The sequence below is a fragment of the Natator depressus genome, chromosome 28 (assembly GCF_965152275.1).
Source record: "Natator depressus isolate rNatDep1 chromosome 28, rNatDep2.hap1, whole genome shotgun sequence".
Taxonomy (NCBI): Eukaryota; Metazoa; Chordata; order Testudines; family Cheloniidae; genus Natator; species Natator depressus.
This window is the reverse complement of record NC_134261.1, coordinates 5289315-5316073: the sequence shown is the minus strand read 5'-3', so window position 1 is coordinate 5316073 and position 26759 is coordinate 5289315. Positions and strand designations below refer to the sequence as shown.

Here is a 26759-nt window from a genome sequence, read left to right as displayed (position 1 = left end):
CCCAGCCCCAGCCATTGCTGCTGCGGACACCACCACCTTAGAGGGGTCCTTTCACATGTGGGTACACGTGCCCCCCCCCTCGGATTGTCCACCCCACAGCCTGCCCCTCTTGTTGGGTGCTTTCAAAGGAGGCAATTGTTGGTGACACTGGGCGTGGCGCCAGGTAACTCAACGGGTAGCAGACCTTGAGAGTCGATGAAGCCCCCTCGCTCTGGGCCACCAGGTAACTTGGAAGGGTGGAAGACGAGAGTCGAGGAAGCCCCCCGCTCTGGGCCCAGGCAAGACACTTCCCTCCCCTGAAGCTAATGAGAAAACAATTGTGTTTGGCTGCTGTGTTACACATTGTATATGCTGTTGGTTTAGTTTTTTAAGTGTGTTATGCAAATAAAAACACCTTTTTTTTTGTTATATCATGTTGTATCACAGCTTGTAATGTTAGGAGGTGATTGTGATTGGTGCAGACGATGCACTATGAAGGCTTAAGAAAACTGCCTGTTGCTTTGCAGGGCTCTGTTTGCTTTCAATTAATGGAATACAGATGGCTTTCAAACCAAAACCATTCTTTTATTAAAAAGCAACCGCCAGAGGAGAGAGACAAACAAACAAAAAAGAAAAATGAATCAGCACTGTGGGGGATGGGGGAAGGGAGGGTCCCATGAGGAGGTGAGGTCCCGGGATGGTTAAAAATTTGTGTATGTCGAGGTATTATATGCAACCTTATCCTCTGGAGTACAGTGCAGCGGGAACCTGTACTTCAGGAGGAATAAACGGCCGAGGGACGGGTGTGGAGTGCAGTGGGTACTGGGAGTCCACAGGGCTGGACTGTGATGGGGCAGGGGTGGAATGCAGCGGGTACAGACTGGAGGCAGGAGATTGATAAGAATGTGTTGACGGTGTCAGGGAGGTGCAAGGGAAAGAGTTTTGCGATAGCGTCTGCAGGGGAGGGTGGGCATGGAGCTGCTTGGCTGGCAGTGCTAGTAGCACCTGGATTGTGTCCACTTGGCACTCCATAACGTTTAAGAGCCCATACGTGGCTTTGTTCTGGCGCACCTCATTCTCCTTTCAGTCCCTCTTCTCACTGTCCCGACACTCCTTCAATTCTTGTCTTTCGGCCATGGAGTGCATCATGACATCAGGCAGAAAATTCTCTTTAGTTCTTCATGGCCACTTTCTAATTCTGAACAGCCATCAATAACAAAGAGTGAGACTGGGCTCTCAAGGTCATATCTGTGAAGCCAAAATGCAATATTTTACACAAGCAGTATTGTTTGCAACACACAGACCATTGATGCAGTGATTTAAAATACAGCCACTATTCACATACCTATCACTAACTGGCTGTCCCCAGCCAAGCACACATGAGCCCCATGACCGCCAAAATGGTAACAGCGGGGGTAGGGGAAATCACTGTCCAGGACGGTACTATACAGTGGGCACATGGCTCTTGGGGAGAGACAGCACTGTAGGCAGGGGGCCTTATAATCATTTGTGTGCCCACATTTTCCACAGGCTGTTTCCATTACGGAAGATATCTTGCTCCTGAGGGTGAGCAGGGAATCAAAGGATGGTCTTCTCCAAGACTGTGGTGTCCGCCCTGGCCCTTACGCGGCTCACCTGTGTGCAGCAATGGTCTCCGCCCCTTCTCCCCCCGGTGACACCAGAGTGGCACAGGAAAATTACCCTTAATGGGGCAAGAAACAAAGCAACTCTGCCAAAGATCCTGCAGCAGCGGATTGCCCAGTATCATGAGGGTTTCATGGAGATCTCTGAGGCAGATTCCCGTGAAGTGAGGGAGTCAATCATCACCCTATTCCGCCACTCAGACTAGGCATGTGGTGGTATGCACATCATACAGACACAAGCCTGCTTTCTGCAACCCTCCTGTCCCCAACAACTCGCTTCAGTGATTCCCCAGATCAAAGCCACTTACCAAAGGCCTCCTCTCCTGTTTGTGCTTCGCCAACTCCGACTGCTGTGACTGGCTAGCCTCCTCCGGGGTAGAGAAGAACTCCGGGCTCCATGCATCTCCAACCTCCGAGTTGTCCTCTGCCTCTGGGTCCTCCTCCACCTCCACATCCTCATCCAAGATTTCCTCCTCCTGGCTCAGTCCACTCTCGACTGCCATGTGAGCCACCGAAGTATCCAGTGACCTTCACAGTGGAGGTGGGGTCACCAGTGATTATCGCTCCCAGCTCTTTGTAGAAGTGGGAGCTTGTGGGTGCAGCACTGGAGTGGCGGTTTGCTTCCTCTGCCTTGTGGTAGGCGTTCCGCAGCTCCTTCACTTTGATCCTGCACTGCAGTGTCCTGGTCATGGCCCTTTTCTCTCATACATCGTGAAATCTGTCTGTAGGTATCATAATTCCCACATCTGGAGCACAGCTGGGAGTGGAAAACCTCCTCTCCCCAAATGCTGATGAGGTTCAGCAGCTTGGCATTGCTCCAAGGGGAGGGATCACCTGGTGCGTGGAGCAGGCATGGTCACCTGAAAAGATGCGCTGAGACCACTCCATGCATCACCGAGCGAACAGGAAGGGGACTTTCAAAATTCCCAAGGAATTTAAGGGGGAGGGTTCATGGTTGGTCACCTGAGGGCAGTGCAGTAGAGTTCAAACTGATGACCAGAGAAGCAAGAACAGGGATTGTGGGACACCTCCCGGAGGCCAATCACAGCCCTGTAATCCTCCAGGGTGTCTACACTGGCACCGCAGTGCTGTAGCCCCAGTGCAGAGAGCTGTACAACACTTATCGGGGTGGGTTTTTTACAGCGCTACAACTGTGCAGTTTCTGCGCACTAAGTGACTTGGCCGTGCGTACACCTCAGACGTTACACCACAGAAAGCTGCTTTCCTGTGCACAAACTTGCCAGTGTAGACAAGGCTGTAGATGGCTTACATAAAAATGAAAGACTGGTAATACAGGGTCAGACCAATGGTCCATCTAGCCCAGCGTGCTGCCTGACAGTGACCAGTGACAGACGTCTCAGAGGGAATGAAAAGAACAGGTTTGTTGACCTGCTCACCCTTACCTTTAACTTAATTGTTGTCGATTCCTACTTATCCTATCTTACCACACCTCCCCCGAGGTCTCTGGGAAAATCAGGAGTGAACCACTCCTTTGATACAGACATGTTCCAATCCAGCTGAATTGAGGCAGACTTTGGGCTAATGTCAGTTTGGAAAAGGCTCACTTAACCCAGCAGGCTTCTCATAGTATCTGTTGCTGTGAACTGCATGTCGTGTGGGTGTGTGAACCCCAAAGACATCAAACATGAAGAAACACAAGGCCAGTTCTGAGGAGGTTTCCAGAGCCAGGCCTGAGGGTTAAACAGCTGTGATCAAAAGGAAAAGGGGCCTCAGCACGTATAAAAATGACTGATTGCAAAAACAAAACAAAAAGTAAATTAAAAAACCAAACCAAACCAAAAAAACAACCCAGAAAAGCTACCATCACACATCGATCACCATGTTAGATTTTGATATCTCCTGCCTGATGTGACATCTTTAATTTGCGAGAAGGGACCTGGGGAACTCTCTGGCTGTTCCCCTCTCACTGGATAAAAGGTTCACATCTTGTCTCAAGTAATTTTCCTCTTAACAGAAGATTTATTTTAAAATTTATCAAAATAAATTCCATTTGAAATACAAATAATTACAATCTATCCTGGGTCTCTATTCTCATACGTGTTACTTCTCTCACATATTCCCCAACTCTAATTCCTTTGGAATGAGGTTTAATTTCAGGATTAGCCACCATTTCCTATATAGTAGGAGGGGGCAGAGAGAGAACTAGAAGAAAAACTGAATTATATTGTAACACTGAAAGTTATCACAGAATCAGCCTCTTTCGTTACACTAATTAACTTCATGTTTAATTTCATTGTCGCTGGTGGTAACTTATTCAAAGATTACAAAATATAAACTTATAGGGCAGTTTTCTCTTGATTCCCATTTCCACCCAGTGAGCTTTGTGTGAAGTCACATTCTACAATAACCTAGGAGCCTTCCATTTCTGTGAGTTCATTTCTCCCTGGGTCTTCTCCCGTAAGTGTGGGTGGAAAGGGGTCTCACACTATGTGGGAAGGTTGCATGATGAGAAAAACCACCTGTGCTCTATTTTCACACTTTCTAATCTTTCAAAGTAGCAAGAGGCGGAGAAATGATACAAATGCGTAAGACTCAAGACCAAAACTAAGAGACAAAACCACAGAGTCAGGACTCAGCATCCATGTATCCTGCAGTCTGAACTTGGAATCGGATACATTCCTCATTGGCTACCATCATTTGTCCAGCATGGAAGTGCTTCTTGTCCAACAAGGCAGCCAGATTGGGACCCATAGGCATGGAATGGCTCTGAAGGAATCAGCTGTTTCTCTCTGTGCTTCATCTAACTTTGGATCCAAATGGTAAAAGACAGTTGTTCCCAATTTAATCACGGCATCCTTTAGGAGTGTGATCAATGCCACTTAACTAGGGAGTAGCGTTCTAAAAACAGTTTACCTGGGCCACAGGTCACCACAGCGTCCATCTCTGGGGTGAAAATCAACCACCAGTACCTGCAATTTCTACCTGAGTTCTTGTCAAATCATTGACCTTACTTGGAGTAATTTTAGACTTCTCTAGGGTAGAATTCTTCACCAACCGCACAACATATCAGTCGCGATAATGAGGTATAAATCCCCCAAATATGCCTTTTTATTTCTTTAATCTGGTGGCACAGATTTAAAATTAGGGACTAAATTCAGGTCCGTTTTAGAATCCCTGTAAGACACCAAACGTCAGGTAGCTATTAAAAATAGGTATCTTTCTGCAGCCCTATCATATTCAACACGGATTCCATTTTCTACACATTTGCAGCATCTCCCAGGGGTGAGCTGAACAGAAACGTCACTTCCATTTTTCCCATCTCTACCTAAAAAGGGATTGTATTTCCCAAATAATAGGCAACATGCACCTGATTAGGAAGGAGATATCTTCAAGAGGCATCTCCTGAAGGGCCTGGGCCAGAACTGCAGTGGGAGCCAAATGTATGAGTATTTTGCCTATTTACATGTCATTTACTAAGGAATCCTCTTTCCAGCCCTTTAGAAAAAATATTGACCTAAGCAATTGAACAATAGGGGATTGGGATGGTGATGGGGAATCCCTCTGACTTACCCTATCTTCTTCTGTTGTTACAGAGGGTGAAATGACATTTTTCCCTATCCCTGCCCTGTTCCTGCTCTTTGTTATACTTCAATATATTTTAAGTGAGGAAAATGGTAGCAAAAATATCTGCTCTCCAGCACAACCTGAAGCAACATCAAAGCAACTGGGAATGAAACAATTTGTTCCCAAAGGGGAAACTTGATGACTAACAATTGCTTTGAAATGGGGGAACAGTATAACCGGGATGCTCAGGGTTTGTTTAGACTAGGAAAAGTGATGGAGTTTAGGTCAGGCCAAGGGGAAAGCTAATGTCAACCACTGCACATGGGCTGTATCTGCTCTACAACTGTAACTGTCTTTTTAAACCAAGATCACTCACTTGAGCAGCCAACGCCATGTACAGTCCTAGTGGATGTAAGGCACAGGTAGTTTTTTCCTCAGTGTAGCTTGTTGGGATCAAACCATCTCTCTGGAGCTGATGAACATTCCTGGCTGGAGGGGGACACACTCTTATGACTAAAAAGGAAAGGAGTTGATAGAAAAGATCACAGGACTGACCCCAAAGAAGGGTGAGCTGCAAAAGGCAGAAGCAGGCAACTCCTCTGGGGGAGCTGAGAGACCACGGTGAAGATGGTGCAAAGATCACTATACATTAGCAAATGTGATACTTTTAAAAACAAATCTTTGGCCAGGCCTACTCCAGGCATTTCTTACAGTTCTCTCCCACGTGGATTTCCTGATGTCTAATGGGGAATGACCGCTGATTGAAGCTTTTCCCACACGCAGAGCATGTGTAGGGTCTCTCTCCGCTGTGGATTCTACGATGTCTGACAAGGTCTGAGCGCTCAATGAAGCTTTTCCCGCACTCAGAGCATGTGTAGGGTCTCTCTCCTGTGTGGATTCTCTGATGTCTGCACAGGGTAGAGCTCTGTTTGAAGCTTTTCCCGCACTGAGAGCATGTGAAAGGCATCTCTCCTGTGTGGATTCTACGATGTGTGATAAGGTTTGAGCTCTGATTGAAGCTTTTCCCACATTCAGAGCATGTGTAGGGCATCTCTCCTGTGTGGATTCTCCGATGTGTGATAAGGGCAGACCTCCGACTGAAGCATTTCCCACATTCAGAGCACGTGTAGGGTTTCTCTCCTGTGTGGATTCTATGATGTGTGATAAGCTGTGAGTGCCGATTAAAGCTTTTCCCACACTCAGAGCATGTGTAGGGCGTCTCTCCTGTGTGGATTCTCTGATGTGCGATAAGGGCATAGCTCCAACTGAAGCGTTTTCCACACTCACAGCATCCATAAGGTTTCTCACCCGTATGGATTCTCCGATGTATGATAAGGTATGAGCTCCGATTGAAGCATTTCCCACACTCAGAGCATCCATAAGGTTTCTCACCCGTGTGGATTGTCTGATGTGTGATAAGGTGTGAGCTCCGATTGAAGCGTTTCCCACACTCAGAGCACATGTAGGGTCTCTCTCCTCTGTGGATTCCCTGATGTGTGAAAAAGTCTGAGCTTCCATTGAAGGTTTTCCCACATTCATGACATATGTAGCATGCCTCTTCCAAGTTCATTCTCCCATGTGTAATAAGGTCTGAGTGGCTACTGGAGTTTTCCTCTGGCCTTTGCTGAGTCTCACAGGCTTTTGCTGGGAGTGCACAACTCCCGGAATCTTTCCCTTTGGATCTTCCAGATAACGTCCCATATGGTTCTACTTGCTCAGCATCTTCCTGCTGGGGATTCTCCTTATTCTCACTCACCATTCCAACAGCTGATGGGAGACAGAGAGAATCCAGACATAGGTCACTCCCGGTGCCTGAGAGAAAGGAAATCTCAGAGACAGGAATGGAAAAAGGGATGAACAAACCAAAATATGTGCGGGAGAGAACAAATCTATGAGGAGCTGATTTTCCCCAAACCCTTCCCCAGAGGAGAGAGGAAGGGATCAGTTTTGGTCCGCATCTCACCAGAACACTCAGGGGAAAGCGAGATCAGGGAGGGACCTGCTGCCAGTTGTCAGTCAGGATAGGTGGGAAGCCATGAGTGACATCTGCCTAATGATTCTACATCTGCAGGAAACAATCCTGAACTTGGAGAGCTCACAAGGTCTTTGTAGGGCATCCCAAATGTTTCCTGCATTCATGGACAGTTTTTGAGTTGCTTTAACCAATTCCTCACCTGTGCAGGCAGCTCTCGGGAGCACTTTTTTCTCAGAGCCATGGAAGTCTGGGACCCACGGCTCTTCCCCTCGTTCCAGCTGCGAGATCACATCAGGCTTGGAAACTGGAAACCCTGCTCAAGGCAAAGAAAACAAGGAAGATCAGTGGAATTTGTGGGATACTTGTCACAAAGAATATTCCATGATTTTAAGCCCAGCTCATTTTTAAGCAGTAACATCTCAAGGCCAACTTCCTTTGCTCAACCCAGGAGAGTTGTTATTATTCTAAATCATATTCATTACCTTAGTGCCTAAGGACCAACTAACACTGGGTCCCCATTGTGCTAGGACAAGTACAAACACAAAACAGTGGATGGCCCATGCCCTGAACAATTTACAATCTAAATAGACAAGACCGACACAAAATGGGGGAAGGGGTACAACCCACTGTGAGAATATAGATTATCAGGGCCTGCCTGTAAAGCCTATACTTTAAGAACTTAGGTGTATTTTTATCATTTAGCTAGTTACAGGGGTATAAAAACAAAGAATCAAAATCTCAGTCTGCCTGTATATGGACCTTCTCTCACTAGGATAGTCTGAGGCCATGTTCTTAGGCTAATGAAGTGGTCCCCAACCTTTCTTGTGGGAATACCATACTGCTATTCCCAGAAGACTGTGGTGGGAGCCGGACACCCCACCGCCGAAATGCCAAGTAGAAGAACCGGACACCAAAATGCTGCCGAGAAGCGGTGGTGGCGGCAAGAAGAACTACCGCCGAAATACCGCCGAGAAACAGTGGGGTGTCCTGTGGACGCACAAAAATGCCATGGCGCCCATGGGCACCGTGTTGGGGACCACTGGGCTAAGGCCTTTGGCTAAGCAGCAGGGGCAGCCATAAGCCGGGAAGCGAACGATCACATTGTCATGTCCCAAACCAGTCACATAAGGTGCTATTGGGTTGTTTGGAAGACGATCCTGTCCAGACAGTGCCCATCACCACCAGACAAAGAAACAGATCTTAAGATGCTTAAAGAAAATTTAGTTTGATAGCATCCTGTCTGGCAAGAAAACACTTATCAATGGTCATCGTACCCTCATTTCTGTATTGTTTTATCTTTATGGCCACCACTTTTTGATTGTTAATCTGTCTGGTTCTCTAATTGTTTCTGTCTGCTGTATAATTAATTTTGCTAGGTGTAAGTTAATTAGGGTAGTAGGATATAATTGGTTAGAGAATTATGTTACAATATGTGAGAACTGGTTAGTTAAATTTCAGTAAAATGATTGGTTAAGGTATAGCTGAGAATATGACTATATAAACTGGGGTTAAACGGGGGGAAGGGAAATTGAAATCAGATTTATTAAGGGGGAGAATGGGAACAGGGACACAGGCAAGGTTCTGCAGCATCAGAGCTGGGAAGGGGGACGTGGGGGAAACACTCTGCAGCATCAGATCTGGGAACGGAACATTGGGGAACAGACTCTATGGGTGTATAGAGATAAGCCCGATTGGTGTGAATGGTTTTGGAACATGCTTAGGTTAGGGACCCCCCACAGCTCTAGATCCCCAAACCTCTCCTCCTTCCCATGCACCCACCCAGCCCACTTCCTGGGTGCCCTTCCTCCCCTTCTTCCCATTACTCTCAGCCGGCACCACCTCCCGGCACCTTGGGAGCTTCTTGTGTTCTCTCCTCGTCTCTCACTACCTCATCCCTCCCTGCTGCTTCTTAGCTCTAACTCTGCACACACCCTCGCCATTTCCTGGCATCTCAAATTATCTACTCCCCCTTCTCCTGCCCTCCCACAGCTCTGTTATCCCTTCACCTGTGGGGTCCTGAATGGCAACATTATGCGCTCTCCTATCAAAAGAGGAGCTCATCTGACGGTCACACAAGCCATTCATCAGTCATCGACCTATTTACTCAATTTAGAATTCTACAGGTGGCATATTTTCCTCTTAAAATGAGGAAAAGGCATGAAAGCTGTAGTTATGAAAGTATCCAATAAGGATACATTAAATGCACTTTTTAAATGACTGACGGCACCAAAAAGGCACATGTCCAAAAATTATTCTAGTGGGTGGGAGGTAAGGAAAAAAAAGGAGGGCAAGGGAACTTGTCAAAACTTGTATGACGAATAAAGATATAAAGTTATTACTACTCAGGTTCTTTAGAGACCCCACAGCTTCTAATAACCCAGGGGACAGGACTCCTTACCCAGCAATAACACCGTCTCATAGTTCTCCTGCATGACATCCCTGTAGAGGGCTCTCTGAGTGGGGTCCAGCAGAGCCCCCTCTTCTCTGGTGAAATACACAGCTACCTCCTCGAAAGTCACCGGCCCCTGAAAGAGCAAGAGTCCAACACTCAGTACCTGCTGCCCCAGTCATAACCCCACTATTCACGGAACAGCAGCACCAGGTAAATAGAAGCTCTGGGAGGCACATGTTAACAGATTCCCACCCCAACCTTGCCTAGAGCAGCCAGGATGCATCAGAGGGTAGAAAGAGAGAACCTTTGTGTCTCCCAGCTGACAGACGGAGGCAGGATCTTGACATTTATCACATACCTACCAGCAAGAGCTTGATAAAAGAGATGGGACTGCCTCTGTACCCTGCTGGTGCTCCTTGGTAGGAATCCCAACACTCTCCAAATAAAATATAGGGAAGAAAGGGGAAGTAAAGAATATAAGTTAGATCAGAATTGTAGAAAATTGGTAAGGGAAGCTATCAGAAATCAATGACCAATCAATGAAAATAAGAAGGAAGTTTTTAAAAGTATATTAAGTACAAATTTAATCCAAACAATGGTAGTGGTAAATTACTAAACAGAAATGACAGAATTATCAAAAAAATAATGCAGACGAGGTAAAAGTCTTCAATAAATATTTCTCTCCTGGGTTTGGAGAAAAACTAATGATGTAGTCGTATCATAAGATGTTGATTATGACACACTTTCCATTCCAACAATAGCTCACGAGGACGTTAAACAGCAGCTATTAAAGTTAGAAATGTTTAAATAAGCAGGTCCAGATAACTTGTATCCAAGAGTTTTAAAAGACCTAGTGGAGGAGCGTGGTGGACTGTTAATGTTGATTTTAATTAGGACTTGGAACACTGGGGATATTCCAGAAGATTGGAATAAAGCTAATGCTGTGCCAATATTTAAAAAGTGTAAAAGAGATGACCCTGCTAATTACAAGAGTGTCAGTCTGACATTGATACTGGGCAAGATAATGGAGCAGCTGATACTGGAGTTCATTAATAAAGAATTAAAGAGGGTAATATAATTAATACCCATTAACAAAGGTTTAGAGAAAATAGACCCTATCAAACTAATTGGATATCCTTATTGGATGAGATCAAAAGTTTGCCTGCAGCTGATAGTACTGATGTAATATACCTAGACTTCTGCAAGGCCTATGAATTGGTTCAGCACAATATTTTGACTAAAAAACTAGAATGATACAAAATAAACACGGCATACATTAAATAGATTAAAAACTGTGAGATTGTAAATGGGGAAGGATGGTTGAGTGGATTTATTTCTAGTGGGTTCCCACAAGCATTGGTTCTTGGCCCTGTGCTATTGAACAGTCTTATCAATAACCTAGAAGAGAATATAAAATCACTGATAAAGTTTGCAGTTGCCACAAAGATTAAGGGTGGTGGTAACTAATGAAGTGTCAGTAGATTCAGGCTGCAGCACTGGGTGTCTGGGAAGTTTTCCCAGCTCTGGCTGGGGGGTTATTTCCTGTTCCACAAGGAGGGGAAGTTCCATTCCCAACTCCTGTGCTTTGAAATTAGGCCCTATCTGACACTACGCCCCATATTCAGCATAGCGGTATGATTATAATAGGCTTGGGACATAATTATGATGCATTTGGTGCAAGATGCAGCATGTACGGTGTCATTGGAGAAGTTATGATTTGCTGAATATGATTATCCTATTTGTGTGCATGGATCATGTTTGTATCTGAAGTTATGGATATTGACTATGTATCTGCATTTCCAATGTGCTTACTCTGGGTAACACCCACAACTAGCCTTTCAAGTAAACAATGAAAAAGCTAGACAGTGCTGATGGCTCATTGGCAAAGACAATGGACTGTGGAAGAGCTGAGCCTTCCTGTGAATGTTTCAGCCAGCCTATGAGTCATGGCTACTATGACTCAGCAGGGCATGCAACAAGACCACATGACACTGAACTCCATTTTCGTACCTGTATTTTTCCACAAACTGGACTGGAAACTGAGTTTGGAAGAAAGGGTTCCCACCATATGGAAAAGCTACCTAAGGTGGGATGTGACATCATCTCTTGGCCTCATTCCCCACACAAGAGAATGCCTGGAAATACCTGAGGAACAAAGACTGAACTGGGGGAAGTGCTGGTCCCAGGGTAAGGGATTTCTAGCTTGTGTATGGAAACTTGCGGGACTGCTTGTATCATCACTCAGGGTGAGAAATTGCTCATTCAAATTCTATCCATTTAGTATGTTAGGCTTAGTTTGAGTTTTTGGTTATTTGCTAAGTAATTTCTTTGACCTGTTGGCTATCACTTATAATCACTTAAAATCTATCTTTCTGTAGTTAATAAACTTGTTTTATGCTTTATCTTAACCAGTGTATTTTGAGTGAAGTGTCTGGGAAAAATCTCAGCTTGGTTAGCTTGTTGTGCATATCTCTCCTATATTGAGGGGAAGGCGAATTATACATTATACAGCTCCCTGTGCACTGTAAGATGGTATAATTCTGGATTTATACAACAGCCGGTTTGCAAGGTTGGGGAGCTGGGAAATTGGCTGTTGTCTTCTATCTGTCCTTGAGTGGCTTAGGTAAAGCACTCAGGTTGCTTAGTTGGGTGCATGATGCCAGTTGCTGTTGTGTTGGGTGATAAGAGGGCCTGGAGAGTCTGGCTGAATCTCCAGCAAAGCACTGTGAGAAGGGCCAGACCAGCCTGAGGGTTAGAGGGCATAGCAATTCCCAGAAGTCCGCCCAAACTGCACCCCGGGGGTGACAACCCATCATACCCTAGATTACACAAGTCTCAGCAGGTTTGTCACATCCTGTCCCCTCCCTTTCTCCTCCCTAGATATTTCCTGCCTCCCACCACCTCCAGCAGCTCCCATCCTCCTATGCACTTACTGCTCCTCTCCCTCCAAGCAGAGCCCACCACCAGCTCCCTGATGATCCCTTACCTGAGCCAGCTCCATTGCAGCCATTTCCTTCCCCTGGGAGGATGGGATGATCTGGAGCAAAACGTGGACGCTATTCTGTAGCCTGCCAGGGCGAGAAGGGAATGTGAGAGAATTCAGACAGGGATTTTGTCCATTCAACAAGCTGATTCACCCCAGGATTTTTCCCTGCTAATGGACATTCTAGGTTCTGCAACGCTGCGAAGCACAGAGTGACCTTATTCCAGTACAGGCGTAGCCCCCCTCCCACCAGGGTGGAACCCTCTGAGACATGGTGAAACCCTCCCAGTAACAGAGTCTCTCTGTTACACTTATCAAGTTTGCGGACTATGCCAAGCCTGGAGGGTTGCAAGTGCTTTGGAGGGTAGGATTCAAATTCAAAATGATTTGAACAAACTGGAGAAATGTTCTGAGGTAAATAGGATGAAATTCAAAAAGGACAAATGCAAAGTACTCCACTTAGGAAGGAACAATCAGTTGCACATGTTTAAAACAGGAAATGACTGTCTCGGAAGGAGTACTGCGGAAAGGGACCTGGGGGTCATAGTGGATCACAAGCTAAATATAAGTCAACAGTGTAACGCTGTTGCAAAAAAAGCAAACATCGTTCTGGGATGTATTAGCAGGAGTATTTTAAGCAAGACACGAGAAGTAATTCTTCCGCTCTGTTCTGTGCTGATTAGGCCTCTGCTGGTGTATTGTGTACAGTTCTGGGTACCACATTTCAGGAAAGATGTGGACAAATTGGTGAAAGTCCAAAGAAGAGAAACAAAAATGATGAAAGGTCTAGAAAACATGACCTATGAGGAAAGATTGAAGAATGTGGGTTTGTTTAGTCTGGAGAAGAGAAGACTGAGAGAGGACATGATCACAGTTTTCAAGTACATAAAAGGTTGTTAAAAGGAGAAGGGAGAAAAATTGTTCTTCTTAACCTCTGAGGATAGGACAAGAAGCAAGGGGCTTAAATTGAAGCAAGGGCGGTTTAGGTTGGACATTAGGAAAAACTTCCTAATGGTCAGAGTGATTAAGGACTGGAATAAATTGCCTAGGGAGGTTGTAGAATCTCCATCCTTGGGGATTTTTAAGAGCAGGCTGAACAAACACCTGTCACGGATGATCTAGATAAAACTTAGTCCTGCCTTGAGGGCAGGGGACTGGACTAGATGACCTCTTGAGGTCACTTCCAGTTCTGTGATTCTATGAACCAAAGGCCAGAGAAGAGCAGAATGAAAGTCATCACTTTGTGGGATTCTCTTTGTCATTTTCCCCAAGGCAGCTGTCTCAGGTTTACAAAGTTGTTTGATACTCCCTCCTTTATACAGTCTCTCCTGGGAGTGCCCCCTTTCGTGGGTTGGGCCTAGTTTTAGCTTTTCGCAAGTGTGATCCTGGGGGCTCTGAGACTGGGCCTTCTTGCCTCAGCACACCTTGTTTCTTTCTGTGGCTCCCCAGTGAGTCCAAATGAGTAGATACTCCTGATAGAGACTGTGAACATAAGAACGGCCCACTGCGTCAGCCCAATGGTCCATCTAGCTCAGTGGCCAATGCCAGGTGCTTCAGAGGAAATGAACAGAACAGGTCATCATCAAGTGATCCATCCCGTCACCAATTCCCAGCTTCTGGCAAACAGAGGCTAGAGACACCATCCCCACCCATCCTGCCTGTGACACTGGCAGATGAGGTGTTGGCTCTTGCAAAAGCCCCCATGTCTTAATTGAACACGGACAAACACAGAGCTGGAATCAGTTTGGCTCAACTATGTTAGTATTGTTAGAACAGGTATTAGAATGATAAGAATGTGTTTAGGGTTTAGACTTTATTGAATGCTTGTGAGTTGCCGCCTGGGTTAATATCTGACTCGCTGCATTGTGAGCCTCTGTGGCTCTGTAAATCAGCGAACAGGAGAGAGACTTTACCTGTGTGAAGTGCTGACTGGCAACAGAATGTATTATACGCTGCCAGGCAGGAAAGGTCCATCAACACCAGACAGACTATTATGGGATGTTAAAAAAGGCAAAAGACTGTTGTTGTGTTCTTGACTTCCCATTAGCTGAGTTTGCAGCTCAGAGCACATGGCAGGAAGGGGATAAAAAACCCCATACGGAAGGAACTGATTAACTGTATGCTGCTTGGGCTCTGTGGGGCAAAGTTTCTAGGCATAAGCAAGCGATCCCCAGCTACTTAGCCTGGGTTAGTCCTAAAGAATATGTAGAGCTTGCTTATTATAATAGAAGCTTCTATTATCTTTTGAAATTTAAGACTGTAACTTGTCTGCATCTATAGGATTACCCGCTTTAACTTTATAAACAACTCGTTTCCTTTTAAATAATCTTAATATAGGTAATTACATGAATGGTTACAAGTGTTCTCTTTGTTGTGAGATTGAAGATTCAATTGACCTAGTAAGTGCCTGGTCCTTTGGGACTGGCAATAACCTGAACATTGCTGTGATTCGTGGTGTAAGGCAGTGGTTCTAAACCAGGGGTCTGGAGCTCTGTGGGGGACCATGAGCAGGTTTCAGGGGGGATGCCAAGCAAGGCTAGCATTAGATTCAGAGGCCCAGGACAGAAAGCTGAAGTCCCAGTACATGGGACTGAAATTTGGGGCCCTGAACCCCATCACCTGGGGCTGAAGACAAAGCCTAAGCAACGCAACTTTGGGGGGGGGCCTGTGGCATGGGGCCCCAGGCAGCTGCCCTGCTTGCTAGCCCCTTACGGCAGCCCTGGCTTTTATATGCAGAAAACCACTTATTTTGGCCCACATGGTCAAAACATGCGTATTTTATAGCATGTTGGGGGGGCCTCAGAAAGAAAAAGGTTGAAAACTCCTGCTGTAAGGGACCATCTGTCACAAAAGTGAGCTCAGTTGCGTGGTGAGATCTATGGGATGACCCAAGGGGACTGTCTGTGATTCCATGTTAATGCTGTTACAGTGCCTGAAGCGTTTACACTTGATACTTAATTGGTGAAATCTACTCTCATGCTCTCGAGTCACTGAAGACAGCGTTACAGAGACTTACAGGAGCAATGCCACCAGCAGCAATTTGCAGGAATGCAGAGCAGGCTTTACAGTGGCACCGTGTGGGCCAAATGGTCCATGGACTCAGTCAAGCCCCAGGTCTCCTCCAGTGCACATCAGCATCCCAGCAACCTTCAAGGAGGGTCAAGGATGCCACTCCTTCAGTGATGATGGATCTCCAGCATAGCATCACCCGCACCCCATGACCCGCCTTATCTCCTGAGACACAGGTGAGTGACAGAGGGTGCACAACGGATCCTGCAGTGGGGGATAACAAAACACACCCTCTGGGGGTCACCCCTCAGGAAATGAAGGTGACAGGCATTGTGGTGGCAGTAAACAGGGAGAGGAGGGAGTGGGAACAGCACCCTCAAAGGCAATACTGCCAGTGGGTCACCCCACCACATCAGGCATGGGGCTGATAGGGGGCCATTCCCTGGGCCAGGATGCCTCTGAACGGCTATATAAACCCCAAGCTAGCACAGAAGCGGTTAAACTGCCGCTTTAGTCTGGACTGGCCCACCCCCTCCAAACCTGCAAACCATGCCAGGACTGGAGCAGGAGTTAATAGGAGAGATCTACTCTACTCAAAGGGGAGCAACTTTGGGAAGGGAAGAGTCTGTGGAGCATCTCCAGCCCAAGAGAGAGGGCTGACAGCATTCGGGGCTCTGGCCTTCACCAAGGGAGGGTGGGGATCCCCAGAACTCAAAGGGGGAGTAGGCTGCAACTTGTGCTGGAGACCCAGTAAACTCTGAAGGTAACTGAGACACTCCCACAGCCCCCAGAAGTAAGAGAGGCCCACATCCTGATGGGATCTGTTCAGTGTTTTGCCCTCCGTTTATTTTCTTTCATTCCTTTATTTACCCTTGTTTGCTAACAGTTGGCTCTTTTGCTGTTTCACCTGGTACCCAAGAGAAGAAGAAAGTGCCCCTAGGCCTCAGCCATAGGGTGGAGCCCTGACGCACTAGAAGGACATGCCCCTGTAGTACCCCTGGGACAGGGGCAATTGGACTCACAGAGGTGCACCCCAGAAGGCCTGAGGCCTAGCACGCTGGCACCGGTTTGATGGGCTGGATGGCCTCTCACTGGGGGCTGCAAGAAGCCTGGCACATGGAGTAGATACGGGGTGGCCTGGGGAGCAGGAAGCAGGGCAGCATCCCAGACAGCACACTGAGAAGGGAAATGGAGAGGGGATGAGGGGCACTGTAGTGTACTCAGCATCCGTCCTGAAGGCCATTGGCAGAAAGTATTCCTCTCCCTGGCTTGGTCTTTTCCAGCAGCTCTCACCTGAGACATGACAAACCCATCACACCAAACATCTCTTAGAGGGTATTTCACAGAATCACAGAATATCAAGGTTGGAAGGGACCTCAGGAAGTCATCTAGTCCAACCCCCTGCTCAAAGGGGGACCGATCCCCAATTAAATCATCCCAGCCAGGGCTTTGTCAAGCCTGACCTTAAAAACTTCTAAGGAAGGAGATTCCACCACCTCCCTAGATAACGCGTTCCAGTCTTTCACCACCCTCTTAGTGAAAAAGTTTTTCCTAATATCCAACCTAAATCTCCCCCACTGCAACTTGAGACCATTACTCCTTGTTCTGTCATCTGCTACCACTGAGAATAGTCTAGAACCACCCTCTCTGGAACCACCTCTCAGGTAGTTGAAAGCAGCTATCAAATCCCCCCTCATTCTTCTCTTCCGTAGACTAAACATCCCCAGTTCCCTCAGCCTCTCGTCATAAGTCATGTGTTCCAGACCACTAATCATTTTTGTTGCCCTTCGCTGGACTCTCTCCAATTTTTCCACATCCTTCTTGTAGTGTGGGGCCCAAAACTGGACACAGTACTCCAGATGAGGCCTCACCAATGTCGAATAGAGGGGAACGATCACGTCCCTCGATCTGCTCTCTATGCCCCTACTTATACATCCCCAAATGCCATTGGCCTTCTTGGCAACAAGGGCACACTGCTGACTCATATCCAGCTTCTCGTCCACTGTAACCCCTAGGTCCTTTTCCGCAGAACTGCTGCCTAGCCATTCGGTCCCTAGTCTGTAGCGGTGCATTGGGTTCTTCCGTCCTAAGTGCAGGACCCTGCAGTTGTCCTTGTTGAACCTCATCAGGTTTCTTTTGGCCCAATCCTCCAATTTGTCTAGGGCCCTCTGTATCCTATCCCTACCCTCCAGCGTATCTACCTCTCCTCCCAGTTTAGTGTCATCTGCAAACTTGCTGAGGGTGCAATCCATACCATCCTCCAGATCATTTATGAAGATATTGAACAAAACCAGCCCCAGGACCGACCCTTGGGGCACTCCACTTGATACCGGCTGCCAACTAGACATGGAGCCACTGATCACTAGTCCATTCATCCAGCCCATACTTCTTTAACTTGCTGGCAAGAATACTGTAGGAGACGGTGTCAAAATCTTTGCTAAAGTCAAGAACAACACGTCCACTGCTTTCCCCTCATCCACAGAGCCAGTTATCTCATCATAGAAGGCAATTAGATTAGTCAGGCATGACTTGCCCTTGGTGAATCCATGCTGACTGTTCCTGATCACTTTCCTCTCCTCTAAGTGCTTCAGAATTGATTCCTTGAGGACCTGCTCCATGATTTTTCCGGGGACTGAGGTGAGGCTGATTGGCCTGTAGTTCCCAGGATCCTCCTTCTTCCCTTTTTCAAAGATGGGCACTACATTAGCCTTTTTCCAGTCATCCAGGACCTCCCGCGATCGCCATGAGTTTTCAAAGATAACGTCCAATGGCTCTGCAATCACATCCGCCAACTCCTTTAGCACTCTCGGATGCAACGCATCCGGCCCCATGGACTTGTGCAAGTCCAGCTTTTCTAAATAGTCCCGAACCACTTCTTTCTCCACAGAGGGCTGGTCACCTCCTCCCCACGCTGTGCTGCCCAGTGCAGCAGTCTGGGAGCTGACCTTGTTCGTGAAGACAGAGGCAAAAAAAGCATTGAGTACATTAGCTTTTCCCACATCCTCTGTCACTTGGTTGCCTCCCTCATTCAGTAAGGGGCCCACACTTTCCTTGACTTTCTTCTTTTTGTTAACATACCTGAAGAAACCCTTCTTGGTACGCTTAACATCTCTTGCTAGCTGCAACTCCTGGTGTGATTTGGCCTTCCTGATTTCACTCCTGCATGCCCGAAAAATATTTTTATACTCATCCCTGGTCATTTGTCCAATCTTCCACTTCTTGTAAGCTTCTTTTTTGTATTTAAGATCAGCAAGGATTTTACTGTTAAGCCAAGCTGGTCGCCTGCCATATTTACTATTCTTTCGACACATCGGGATGGTTTGTCCCTGTAGCCTCTATAAGGTTTCTTTCAAATACAGCCAGCTCTCCTGGACTCCTTTCCCCCTCATGTTATTCTCCCAGGGGATCCTGCCCATCAGTTCCCTGAGGGAGTCAAAGTCTGCTTTTCTGAAGTCCAGGGTCCGTATTCTGCTGCTTTCCTTTCCTCCTTGTGTCAGGATCCTGAACTCGACCATCTCATGGTCACTGCCTCCCAGGTTCCCATCCACTTTTGCTTCCCCTATTAATTCTTCCCAGTTTGTGAGCAGCAGGTCAAGAAGAGCTCTGCCCCTAGTTGGTTCCTCCAGCACTTGCACCAGGAAATTGTCCCCTACATTTTCCAGAAACTTCCTGGATTGTCTGTGCACTGCTGTATTGCTCTCCCAGCAGATATCAGGGTGACTGAAGTCTCCCATGAGAACCAGGGCCTGCGATCTAGTAACTTCTGCGAGTTGCCTGAAGAAAGCCTTGTCCACCTCATCCCCCTGGTCTGGTGGTCTATAGCAGACTCCCACCACGACATCACCCTTGTTGCTCACACTTCTAAACTTAATCCAGAGACTCTCAGGTTTTTCTGCAGTTTCATACTTGAGCTCTGAGCAGTCATACTGCTCTCTTACATACAGTGCAACTCCCCCACCTTTTCTGCCCTGCCTGTCCTTCCTGAACAGCTTATATCCATCCATGACAGTACTCCAGTCATGTGAGTTATCCCACCAAGTCTCTGTTATTGCAATCACATCAAAATTCCTTGACTGTGCCAGGCCTTCCAGTTCTCCCTGCTTGTTTCCCAGGCTTCTTCCATTTGCGTATAGGCACTTGAGATAACCCACTGATCGCCCCTCGTTCTCAGTATGAGACAGGAGCCCTGCCCTCTCACACGCCCCTGCTCGTGCTTCCTCCTGGTATCCCGCTTCTGCACTTACCTCAGGCTTTGGTCTCCTTCCCCTGGTGAACCTAGTTTAAAAGCCCTCCTCACTAGGTTAGCCAGCCTGCTTGCGAAGATGCTCTTCCCTCTCTTCGTTAGGTGGAGCCCGTCTCTGCCTAGCACTCCTCCTTCTTGGAGCATCATCCCATGGTCAAAGAATCCAAAGCCTTCTCTCTGACACCACCTGTGTAGCCATTCGTTGACTTCCACGATTCGACGGTCTCTACCCAGGCCTTTTCCTTCCATGGGGAGGATGGCGAGAACACCACTTGCGCCTCAAACTGCTTTATCCTTCTTCCCAGAGCCACGTAGTCTGCAGTGATCCGCTCAAGGTCATTCTTGGCAGTATCATTGGTGCCCACGTGGAGAAGCAGGAAGGGGTAGCGATCTGAGGGCTTGATGTGCCTCGGCAGTCTGTCCATCACATCGTGAATCTTAGCTCCTGGCAAGCAGCAGACTTCTTGGTTTTCCCGGTTGGGGCGGCAGATAGATGGACAGATTTATCCATAAGGGAGAGCATGTGAGGCTGTAACAAAGTGGGTGCTGCCTGTGAGTCTTACTGTCCTACACTAATCCTGTGTGTATCTCAGTTTCCCAGTGTAGTGCACCCAAGACTTCAGTGGTAGGAATTCGGTGTATAATTTTTGCTGAGGCCCTCGGGGCAGGTGAAGCATCCAGCTGCCTGCACTTATGTAACCTGAGACCCAGGAGAGGGGTGAGACCAGGTGACACCTTTTTCCCAGGAAGTGAGACACGGAGATGTAGGAGGAGCAACGGGGGGTGTCGGAGGTCGGGTCATTGAAAGTGGGCAGTCTGCATGGGGGGACTGGAAAAGGGGGAGTCAAAGGCGTCTGTCCCATGACTCCCAAGCTGGACTTGGCTGAAAGTCACTGATTTCTGTGATAGCAAGCTCTGTTCTACACTGTGTTCCTTTCGCCTAATAAACCTTGTGTTTTACTGGCTGTCTGAGAATCATGTCTGACTGCAGAGTTGGGGTGCAGGACCTCTGGTTTCCCCAGGAGCCCCATCTGGGTGGACTCGCTGCAGGAAGCACACACTGTGGAAGGGGATGCTGAATGCTCTGAGGTCAGACCCAGGAAGGTGGAAGCTGTGGAAGCTCCTGCCCTGGAGACAGTACAATCAGAGAGAGGAGGCTTCCCCAGAGTCCTGACTGGCTTCATACAGAGTAGTTCTAGAGCATTGACGCGGTGACTCTGTGACAAAGGCATCTACAAAAAGCTCATAACTGGTCAAGACTCATAATGACTGAGAGATCAACATATGGGTCATATGTAAGGAACAAAGTATTTATATTGAAAATCTACTTTATGGACTTGGAATGGAAATCAAATCACCAAGAGGTAATGTGCCCCAGGATTGGCCCATCCACCCAAGAGGGAGCAGCCACCAATGTTCCCTCTAATTTTTTCCATCCACGTGCAGAATGAATTTTGTTATGTGCTCCACCAATATTGAGGTAATGTGTGGATGTGCGCCACCAGTACAAACAAAAACCCTAGATATAATATATATTTTTAAACAGTTCATAAGTATGGAAGAAGAAGAAAGAATATTAAAACAAGGGATAATTAATAAGGTGCACTGCTCAAGATATGTATTTAGTATGAAATCAAATAAAAAGAAAATTGACACTGCCCTTGGAGTACATGTACCGGATACTGGAAAGGAGAGTAGAAGGTATTCACTCAGGCTTATACCATTTCTATGGGATGTCAATTCTTAATTTGATGAATACTTCACACACATAGAACAGTAAAAAGAAGTAATAAAGCAACACAGACAGCAAACAAAACCCCAAACAAACAAGTGACAACACTGAAAACACAAAAGGGAAGTAAAACATCAACTGGTCAGTTATAGGTATTTTAAATGAGTGTTTAGGACCCACGCTGTGCAAGTGCAACAGAGCCCTGTAGAAACAGGCGAAGTTCTCCTGTTTTCACATGGACACACACACACACACACACACACAGACTCAAAAACTCAGAGTAGAAGCCCTGGAGCACATTAACACATGGTTTTGGAGTTTTCAGACAGATCCCTGCTTCAAAGAGCTTGCAAATAAGGTCTTCATCCTACAAAACACGTAGCACCACACCTTGTGCTTTCTACTTCTGAGTCAATGGAGTACTCGGAAGAGCCAGACCTCTACCAGACAGCAAAGATCTGGCCTTAATGTTTCCAATACCTCTCCCCAAACAAATTCTAAAACTTAATGGAAATCACTTGTCTGGAATCCAACTCTAATTGAAAGGCCAAACAAATAAAACTGGAAGAACTTTACCATGGATACTGTTTAACTATTTACGATGTATTAATTAGTAACAGGATTTTTTTTTAAAAAATCATTAAGATCACAGTTTTCAGACACCTAAAACACGCTAAAAAAATTATGTTGTTAAAAGAATCCTTGCTCTCTTACCTTAAGCCATCAACACCTATATAAGCTTTGTTTGAAATGTAACTGTGCCAATGTCACAAGCTAGGCCTAGCCACATGCTTTTGCTCCAGTATTCATTCACTAAAGCCCCAATCCTGCAAATGCCTATGCATGGATGCCCTCCAGAGGCATAACTGTTTGCAGGATCAGTATCGAAGAGAGAATAAATAGCATGAAAGCAGCTTCTTAAAGCCACACCAATCAAAATAAAATCACAGATCTATTTCTTTTAACCTTGGATTGCTGTAATTTACCCATAAGATCACTACAACAGAAAGATCAAAGTGTTTTTTCAGTTTGTTCAGTGTGTGGACTTGACAGCAGTTTAGAGCCTGATCCTGCACTTAAGACCTCACTGCAACCTAATCTGCAGTCTGTACTCTTTAAAAATACTCATATAACTTCCTCAGAACTCTAGGAAGAGGACAGATTATTAACACCTATCTACAAAAGCAGCCTAAATGCTTTACAATAAAAAAAAACAAAAAAACACCAACACAAGTCAGATTCTGCATTAAGATCTGCTAAGGCAGAATCCCTCCGCCCTCTTTACCTCTCTGCTCTGGATCTGTCTCCCTCCAATCAAACTAAATCTTAGCCCAGTCTTTCTCACATCTCTGGCAGATGTCCACCAGCTGTCAACTGAAATGCAACATGGCCCAAAGCAAGCTCTTCATCTTTCCCTGCTGATACCAGGTGAAAAATATTTTGGTATAGAACTGCAGAGGAGTCACTGTTTTGTGTTTGCTCTATAATTCTAACAGTGGAAAATAGCGGGGGTGCCACATTATTCCTTCCCCATCAGATTATTCCTGACATATTTCAGATCTTGTAATTATATCAATAATCAGGTGGTAATTAATACCAGCTCCTCACCCCAGACTCATAGTTACCTCAACAACAAGAAAAGGCAAGATGTGCTTGGACTGACCTTGCTCTGATGCATTAATCAGACAATGGAGTTTCCCCAGCACCCCACCTCCCATGTAGCCACATCCCCCGCATGCCCCAAAATGCCAGCAACCTGCCCAAAATCTTGGCACCCCACCCAGTGCAGCCTGCTCTGACCAGTCCCTCCACCCCCCGTGCAGCCTGCTCCCCCAGCCCAGCCTGGGGCTGGAAGACAGTCCTTTCTCTCCCCGGCACCAGCAGCTGCAGCCCAGCTCGGGTTGCTGAGAGAGTCTGACTCTCTCCTCTCCCTGCAGCAGCCCAGCTGGAAGTCAGGACACCCCAAACTCCCCACCCCCAACTCATCCCACCTACCCCCTACTTCCCCCATCATGTCACCTTCTTCCACATTCTCTCCAGGGTCCAGGAGGCACCTAATTAGTGGACTCATATCTGCACAGCTCCACTAATTAGGTACTGTCAGGGTTCCTTCCCCACTCTGAACTCTAGGGTACAGATGTGGGGACCCGCATAAAAGACCCCCCCCCAAGCTTATTTCTACCAGCTTAGGGTAAAAATTCCCCAAGGCACAAAGTCTTTGCCCTTGGATTAGGTAAACGCTGCCACCACCAAGTGCTTTAACAAACAATCAGGGAAAGGACCACTTGGAGTTCCTATTTCCCCAAAATATCTCCCCAAGCCCTTCCACCCCCTTTCCTGGGGAGGCTTGAGAATAAACAAGATGAGCACAGACCAGCCTTAGATTTTTAAGACCCCAAAAAACCCAGTCAGATTCTTAAAAACAGAACTTTATTAGAAGAACAAAAAAAGATAAGAGAACAACTCTGTAAGATCAGAATGGAAGATAATCTTACAGGCAGCCAGATTCAAAACATAGAGAATCCCTCTAGGCAAAACCTTAAGTTACAAAAAGATATGAAAACAGGAATACACATTTCCTCCAGCACAGTGAATTTCACAAGCCAAAACAAAGAAAACCTAATGCATTTTCTAGCTAGAATACTTACTAACTTTACAGGAGTTTGAGGGCTTGCATCCTTGATCTGTTCCCAGCAAAGGTATCACACAGACAGACAAAAGCCTTTTTCCCCCACTCCAGATTTGCAAGTATCTTGTCCCCCATTGGTCATTGTGGGTCAGGTGCCAGCCAGGTTACCTGAGCTTAAACCTTTAGAGGTAAAAGGATTTTGCCTCTGGCCAGGAGGGATTTTATAGCACTGTATACAGAAAGGTGGTTACCCTTCCCTTTATATTTATGACAGGTACGCAGCCCTTCATTCCCTCGTGCGCGGCCGTCCAGGTGCGTACCTTAAAGGGAACTATGGTTGTCACTCCTCACTAGTCAGCTAGCAAGGTAATGCAACACTCAAGTGACCAACCTTGCTCCCTCCCACATGTGTAACTCACACCTTGCACTAACATAACCTGCTCACTCCCATCTCTTCTCCCTATAACTCCGAGTCCTAGAGCTGCTGCTGTCATTAATGCACACAGGCTTTCACTCCTGTTAATGCTGGAAAGACCTAATCCAGGGACAGGACTGAACCCTTATTTTCTCATCTCATAGGACAGTCTCAGCTGAGGGGGAGGTGAGAGGGGGAACAGGTACAAAGGGAAGAGAGTTGTTGTAGCCATGTTAGTCCCAGGGTATCAAAGAGAGGGATTTTTAATTGGTTCTACATGAAATTCCCTCACCCACCTAGTCTCTGCAAGAGATCTGAAAGTGCCAGAACAAAAACAGGAAGACAGAGCTCAGGACTCTAAAGCAAACATTTTCAATCCCCTGGAAGAAACTACATTTCCCATCTGCACACGGGTCTGTTTATATCCTATATGAGGGACCACCCCATTCCTCTCACAGCAACAAGGGGAGACTGCAGCCAGCCCCACAGAGTCCTTCCCCACCCTGGGATGTGAAAGATCCTTGTGCCTTCGGTTCCACACTGGTGAACGGAGTTTACGAGTACTCCCTCCCCAGACTCCCCAGGGCAGCCAGGGATAATTAGTGGGTTATGGGAATTAGAAAATGAAAATTCATTAAGAACAATATTCTTGTGTTTATTATTAAATCCCGAGACACCCACCAATCCCCGTCCTTCTTCCGATGAGCTATAAATATCTAAGGGACTCAGCTACTGATCCTACAGTGAGTTTCTGCCCCTCCCCACATTCTCTAGCAGCACTTTTAAGAACAGGCCAGGGAAACATGTAAATACTTTGAACCAAATTCCAGAAGCTGCTGAGCATGGACAAGTTAAAATGAAACCAAGGTTCTGTCTCTCCAAGGACCCGGCCACTAGTGCAAAATTATAGACACTCCCCAGAAATCTGAAATGGCCACTTCATAACTGATAGAATGGTATTTATCTGTTGACTTCTGGGAATTATCAATAAAAGAAACAACCCAGTGAAGGTGATACCCTGAGGGAAAGATCTCATGTGTCTTTACAAATCGGTATAATCCAATCTAATCTGGGACTTTATACACTAAAATGCTTCATTCTTAGCCCTATGGCAATTGCCTGGTGTCACTACAGGGCAGAATTAAGGTTGGGTGCCTTAGCCATGAATTTCCATCCCCTAGCACAGGGGTAGGCAACCTATGGCATGCGTGCCAAGGTAGCTGATTTTCAGTGGCACTCACACTGCCCAGGTCCTGGCCACCAGTCCGGGGGTGGGATCTGCATTAATTTTAAATTAAGCTTCTTAAACATTTTAAAAACCTTATTTACTTTAGTTATTGAATCATACAATCTCAGCGTTGGAAGGGACCTCAGGAGATTATCTTGTCCAACCCCCTGCTCAAAGCAGGACCAATCCCCAATTTTTTCCCCAGATCCCTAAATGGCCCCCTTGAGGATTTAACTCACAACCCTGGATTTAGCAGGCCAATGCTCAAACCACTGAGTGATCCGTCCCCCCATATATATATATATATATATATATATATATATATATATATATTAAAGACACATAGAAAGAGACCTTCTAAAAACGTTAAAAGGTATTATTGGCACATGAAACCTTAAATTAGAGTGAATAAATGAAGACTGGCACACCACTTCTGAAAGGTTGCCGACCCCTGCCCTAGCATATTGCAATTGCTGTTAAGTGGGTTTAGCAAAATTCATTGTGTCTATTTCTTTTTTTAATTTCAATAGAGGACATCGATATTTAATACTAAGCCCTTTTTTTAATGTTTACAATTTCAATGTTCAGAGCTGTGGGAAGTTATGTGGCTCATCGGACAACAATTATTTGATTAGAGTAGATGTTGAGATTTGAAACACCAAATCTTTTTAACTGTTGAAATAGAAATTGTAAATGTCACATGCAAAATATACAGTGTAAATATCCTTAAATCAAAACTTGACTTTGTTCAGAAGCATTTCTATGTTTTACCTAATTTTACGTGTGTGTGTGTGTGTGTGTGTGAAGTGAAATCAACATTTACTGCAATTTGTTAATAAAAATCCAATCCTTTCAAGCATACTTTCAAATAATTAAGTACTTTTAATTATTTCACTTCTTGGACTGTAATGCTTGCGTTGAGGATAATTACATTGTGATGTAGCTATGGTGAGGCCAGAAAGTGACACTCTGACACATGAGCGAGGGTGGAGGATGAGGTAACATG

The 26759-nt window shown here is 46.1% G+C and overlaps 1 protein-coding gene across 3 annotated transcripts in view; it reads right to left on the bottom strand.

The window, feature by feature from the left end:
- Positions 1–583: 583 nt before the first annotated feature.
- Positions 584–26759, bottom strand: part of LOC141978971 (uncharacterized) — a 30146-nt gene continuing 3970 nt past the window's right edge. The window contains exons 1-6 of one of the 3 annotated variants that reach the window (XM_074941402.1): positions 19751–20397; positions 12501–12582; positions 9521–9647; positions 7322–7435; positions 1931–6959; positions 584–1227 (exon numbers count right to left, since the gene is read on the bottom strand). In XM_074941402.1, coding sequence (XP_074797503.1) covers positions 5839–6959; positions 7322–7435; positions 9521–9647; positions 12501–12582; positions 19751–19998 — 1692 coding nt within the window. In that variant the 5' untranslated portion in view covers positions 19999–20397 and the 3' untranslated portion in view covers positions 584–1227; positions 1931–5838. Of the gene's footprint in view, positions 1228–1930; positions 6960–7321; positions 7436–9520; positions 9648–12500; positions 12583–19750; positions 20398–26759 lie in introns of those variants that run through there. The other 2 variants (XM_074941403.1, XM_074941404.1) reach the window with 2 other exon arrangements.